Source organism: Sardina pilchardus, chromosome 5 (assembly GCF_963854185.1).
Source record: "Sardina pilchardus chromosome 5, fSarPil1.1, whole genome shotgun sequence".
Classification (NCBI taxonomy): domain Eukaryota; kingdom Metazoa; phylum Chordata; class Actinopteri; order Clupeiformes; family Clupeidae; genus Sardina; species Sardina pilchardus.
Genome location: NC_084998.1, coordinates 12233977 through 12239232, shown reverse-complemented (window position 1 = coordinate 12239232; position 5256 = coordinate 12233977). Strand labels below are relative to the sequence as shown.

The 5256-nt window shown below is 41.6% G+C and overlaps 1 protein-coding gene across 1 annotated transcript; it reads right to left on the bottom strand.

Annotated features, from left to right (window-relative positions):
* Positions 1-1789: 1789 nt before the first annotated feature.
* Positions 1790-4314, bottom strand: pou4f4 (POU class 4 homeobox 4). The gene is made up of 2 exons (XM_062535593.1): positions 4195-4314; positions 1790-3747 (listed from the first exon to the last, which is right to left on the bottom strand). Exons 1-2 carry the CDS (start codon positions 4312-4314, stop codon positions 2842-2844), a joined length of 1026 nt encoding a protein of 341 aa, XP_062391577.1. The 3' UTR covers positions 1790-2841.
* Between the last annotated feature and the right edge of the window lie 942 nt (positions 4315-5256).

Here is a 5256-nt window from a genome sequence, read left to right as displayed (position 1 = left end):
ATCTGAATCATTTGCGTAACTCGTCGCTTGTTTAGATTCCACTGTCGGCCTACAGCACAAAAGAAACTGTTTGGCCATGCGCGTGTAAATAATTTAAGGCAAACAATTAACAAGGACTGTCGTGGGACCATGTATTTATTCACGCATCCACGACTTCGAATTGCACCCGGAAGCTCTCGCAGAGAGAGTCAGAGAGAGAGAGAGAGAGAGAGAGAGAGAGAGGTGGCCATCAAAACAAATGTCTTTCTAACTCCAAATGACATATTTCTTCACTTAAGTTGATTTGCCAGAATAATGAAGTTTTCAGATCTTACTGTTACTGTTTGTTTTGTAATAATGAAGATATCATGTGAAAAAAGTTGAAATTAAATCACTTAGCATTTGGATTATGGATAATGCCGTAGTCTAGATTCTGGAAGACCATGTTGACGCGCCTGGAAGTTTAATGTTTAAAGTCCTAGTAAATAAAATACTATTATTATTATTATTATTATTATTACTATTATTATTATTATTATTATTATTATTATTTGTATTATCATTAGTATTGTTGTTGTTGTTATCATCATAACTATTATTAGTAGCAGCCTCGTAAATAGTAGTGGTGGCGGTGCTGTTTCATGCCTTGCATGTTTTTTTTCTTTCTTTTTTATGTTAACTTTATTCATTCTTGCCTTTGAGATGATTACAGCGTTTCAATTTCACCGAAATCTGATAACAATTAGCTGATTTTACTTTGCCAATAGCGTTTTGGGTCCATAATGGATGCATTGGGTTACCATCTCCAAGGGGAAAGGGACTCAACATTGTGTTGTCCAACATGGACTCGTTCGTTCAACAAGGGGGTATCGTCTTCTTAACAAACACATACAAAAATCAATAGTATCATAACAACTCATATTTATTATTCATTAATAACGGGTTTACAGCCCTGAAACCACCTGCTGAACGGCGGACAGAACTCTAAACCCAATGACAATTTCAGTGCCTAAAAGTGACTGGTTAATCCTTCTGGAAATGTTAAATACTGTAGGCTAGTGCATACAAAACATACTAGAAAACTGATTCATTGATGTACTACAATAGGGCCTAGGCCTACACTTGTCCGTATCTGGACATAGATATGTGTTGAAAACAACATCACGAGTTGTGTTATTTTCAGCACATTCGTTTTATGAGTGTACATAGATTTTTTATTTGCTAGTTAACAGGTTAGTTGAAGTTTATTTGTCTCCACGAAACTAACCATGACCATTTGACGACTGGTTCTTACAGGGAATGTTTATGGTGTTTGTTCGGTAGTGTTTGGGTACCATATAGGCCTACCTTTGTAAAAATCTCTTTATAGGCCTACTGGTACCAACGCATGGCTAAAGGCAACATCAGTTTTTAGTATCATTTTGATATCCAATATGAACATAAAAGGCCTAATAATAATAATGATAATGATTATAATAGCATAATAACGACGACAACAACAACAACAACAACAATAAGTAATGGCATATTGCAAATTAGTTGTTGGTCATGTAAATGTAGGCCATTACAGTGTCGCTTATTTTAGCCTTGGTAAATTTCTGACGATTTTTTAAAAAGCTATTACAGACTGTAGGCCTGGTGAGATACTACATGATTGCATTTGATAGCCGTAGACATTCCCCATGAATGACAATGAGGATTTGAAATGAGTGATAGCAGAAAATGAGGTAAAACGTGCAGGCTTTATTTTTAGTTTCTGTCGCTTACACAGACACATATGCACACTGTCACAAATGAAATATACGTTGCATTAAAAATAAGGTTGGATCAAATAAATAAGCAAAAATAGAAACCAGTTAAATTAATCATAAATAGGCTGACACAAGTCTCTTCTCAACAATATCTACAAAGTGCACTGAATATTTTTCTGTAATGAAAATAAATTTCCAATAATAATAATAATAATAATAATAATAATAATAATAATAATAATAATAAATAGCAACCAAAAATGATCGTTCCTAAGTGAGAACATGGGGAATTCTTACAACGTTTTTCTTCTAATTAATTTGATTGTCAAAGCATAGTTGCAGTGAAATTCGTTGAGACATACAACATTTACATATCTCTTGTCTAGTTCGAACATGACGGTGATAAAAAACAAAAAACACTCCTATTTTCCCTAGCTCAAAGAAATAACCAATAATGTGCCACGACGAATGTGATGAGGTAGACACAGAAAATATACTGTGTGTATTATCCTTGTGTACGTGCGTTTTGCTTGTGTATGTTCTCTTATTGCAATGCATTCAAATGGAGAAACATCATATTTTTTTTAACTAGAAAACGCACACATAACGCCCTATACGAGAAACCGTGCAATGGAATACAGTTGGGCCCTCGAGTCGCCGAGAGCGAAACTTTCTTCTGAAACACATACAGTAACATTGAGATTTTTTTAAGCTTCGATATTTTCTGCACATTTGTTTTAAAAAGGAACAAATTTGAAATGCTCTTCACGCACAGAGGTGCATTATATTTACAAATATTTACATAGATAAATATAAAAAAAGTTCATTTGACCTAAGAGAATAATCACTCCTCGATTTCCAGTTTTTTTGTACAGTAATTGCCATGGATCAGTCGGGTTCTCGCTGTTCCACTTCAGAACGCATGTCATCTCTGTAGTGATGGCGATGATGTAGAAATGATTATTATTCACTCATAAAATATTGGCCTTCACACGTCTTGAACAGGACGCAGATATCTGACCTCATCCCGATAAGTGAGAACACGGCAGTTGCATGAAGCCTCTAGCCTCCAGCCACATTATTAAGTCTGATTTGTCTGAAATGAGGTGTCCTAGTGAGTGGCTGAGAATTTCATCCGTTTCTGCTTCTGCCGCTGATTGCAAAACCACACCCGGACGACGTTCTTTTTCAGGTCAAGTTTCTCAGCTATCGCGGCTATCTTCTCGGACGAGGGTCGGGGCTGCACCGCGAAGTACGCCTCCAGCGACCGCTTCTCGGGGGCAGCGATGGACGTGCGTTTTCTCTTTTTGTCGCCTCCGCTAAAGATTTCTGGCTTTGACATTTTCTCCCGCTGCGCTCGCTCGGCCTCCTCCAGCCACGCTTCCAGGATGGGCTTGAGGGCGACCATGTTGTTGTGCGACAAGGTGAGCGACTCGAACCGACAAATCGTGCTCTGGCTCAGGCAGCCCACCCCAGGGATTTTAAGGTTCGCCAAGGCTGACCCAACGTCTGCCTGAGTGACTCCGAGCTTGATTCGCCGCTGCTTGAACCGCTCGGCGAACGACTCCAGCTCCCTGGGGTCGGGCTCCGAATCTCCACCGCCGCCTAGCGAGTTGTGCGATCCCAGGCTGTGCGGGTGCATGTTCATGCTCTGCGGGTGGTGGTGTTGCATGTGGTTGATGGCTGACATGTGCGAGTGGTGTGTGCCACCGGAGCACACGTCGGAGCCCATGCCGCCCAAGGAGATGCCGGGGGTGAGGTGATCCAGGAGGTCGCCATCCAGGCCTTGTGTCGACTGATGGTGTGGATGGTGGTGGTGCGAAGTCAGAACCGACGGGTGGTGAAGATGGGCCGACGAGGACGTGGGCGTGCAGGCCATGCTTGTCATGGTCGTCATGGTGTGGTAGGTTGCGTCCGGCTTGAACGGATGGCTTTTTTGGGCCATGTCCACCGCTGCCAACGCCTCTGCCCTCTGGAGCAAAGTTTCATCGAAGCCGGCGAAAATGTTTCCCTGCAACTTTGCCACAGAAGATAAAAGGAAAATTAGTAACTGACAGAGCGGAGCGAGTTTCATGGTGAAGAAAAACTCACGTAACATTTTAAAAACTTAAGTTTAGTTTGACGACTATGCGCGCTTTGCTGGAAGACTGCGTAATTGGCTACACAGGTAGGCTACTTTGTTATTTTGGGGTTGCATACTTTCCCAGCTGGTGTATATACTAGAAATGCAAATGTTTTATTTATTCCTTTTAAACTATGCGTTTTCATATTTGATGAGGTCATGGGAAACTATGCGTTTTCATATTTGATGAGGTCATGGGCCATTTGTCATGTTATGACATAAGACTTGGTGCCCAGAGAAGGATACAATCGAAAACTCGAATTCTCCATCAGTAACAAATCATGAACAGTTTTCTATGTTAAATAGAGTCAAAGAAAAAAGTAATTTTGGCTCGCGACTTACCGAGGGTGTTGGTAAACATGCCCGTCTGATGGCCTCCGAACTGGAGTGAAGCGACGTGTACTTCGGCTCGTGTAACATCGGATGCATGCTAAAAGGTTGTTTGCTATTCATTGACATCATGATTGCAGAAGTAAGATAAGGTCGTTTTTCGTCTTCCTGTGGTCTCCGTGTCGGTGGTATACCGCGGAATCACTCTTCACCAGATAAAGGTGGTTATAATTTGTGATTAAGAAAGGGAGTAGTTCACCTGCCAAGCGAATCTTCCCGTGCGAACAGAGCCTGACTGACGGCAGACTGTCTTTGGTGCTGACAGTGAGCTCACAATCACCTATAATATATTACTGACCCCCCCTCGTCCCGCCCACAATCTGGAAGCAGTCCCTCCCATCGCTAAATGCAATCGTTCCACGGTCGCTAGAAAATATATGCAAACGCACGCCCTCCAAGGCAACCAGTCCCGCCCTCAGCCATGGGCATGTTGATAGAGGAGTCTCCAGCGTGCATGAGGATACTATTCCCTCTGAAAGCTGTTCTCCTATTGGTGCAGCGATGTTGTCCTCTCGAACGGGGTTGGTTCCAATAGCCCCACGGCCAAACAGGCTGCGCCGAGACAGGTAGTCCATACAGACGCGCATCACAGTTCTGTAATATAAAACATTCCATAAGGCATATTTGTTTTAATTCTTAAACGAAATGGACACTCATGTTTTTTTTTTTTTTTTTTAGAATGCCGGTGTTTTTATGTCAGAAGTCTGTGGTTCACGAAACAAATATCTACTGCAGCTTTTAACTGATTTGCCACCGAATTGTCTTAAGACAGAACAGACAACCAGTCGGTCGGTTGTCTGCGAAGCATACCCAACAATTTGATCCATGAATTAATAATCGCTCATTTACTTTGTGGTACGTACCACAGTATGGATTCCCAATTAGAGAATGAACTGTTCAAACTTGGTGAGAACTCAAACTTGCGATAAAATATTAATTGAGGAGGGACCCCTTGGTCAACTGAGTATGTGCTGTCAATCACCAGCTTCCCCAAGAATTATCCTACAGGCACAA

Bases quoted from the DNA above. Each gene is read 5' to 3' on its own strand.
- pou4f4 (XM_062535593.1), bottom strand. From the start codon at position 4,314: ATGATGTCAATGAATAGCAAACAACCTTTTAGCATGCATCCGATGTTA. The intron at 3,748-4,194 runs GTAAGTCGCGAG...TCTGTGGCAAAG, and splicing joins CATGTTTACCAACACCCTCG to TTGCAGGGAAACATTTTCGC.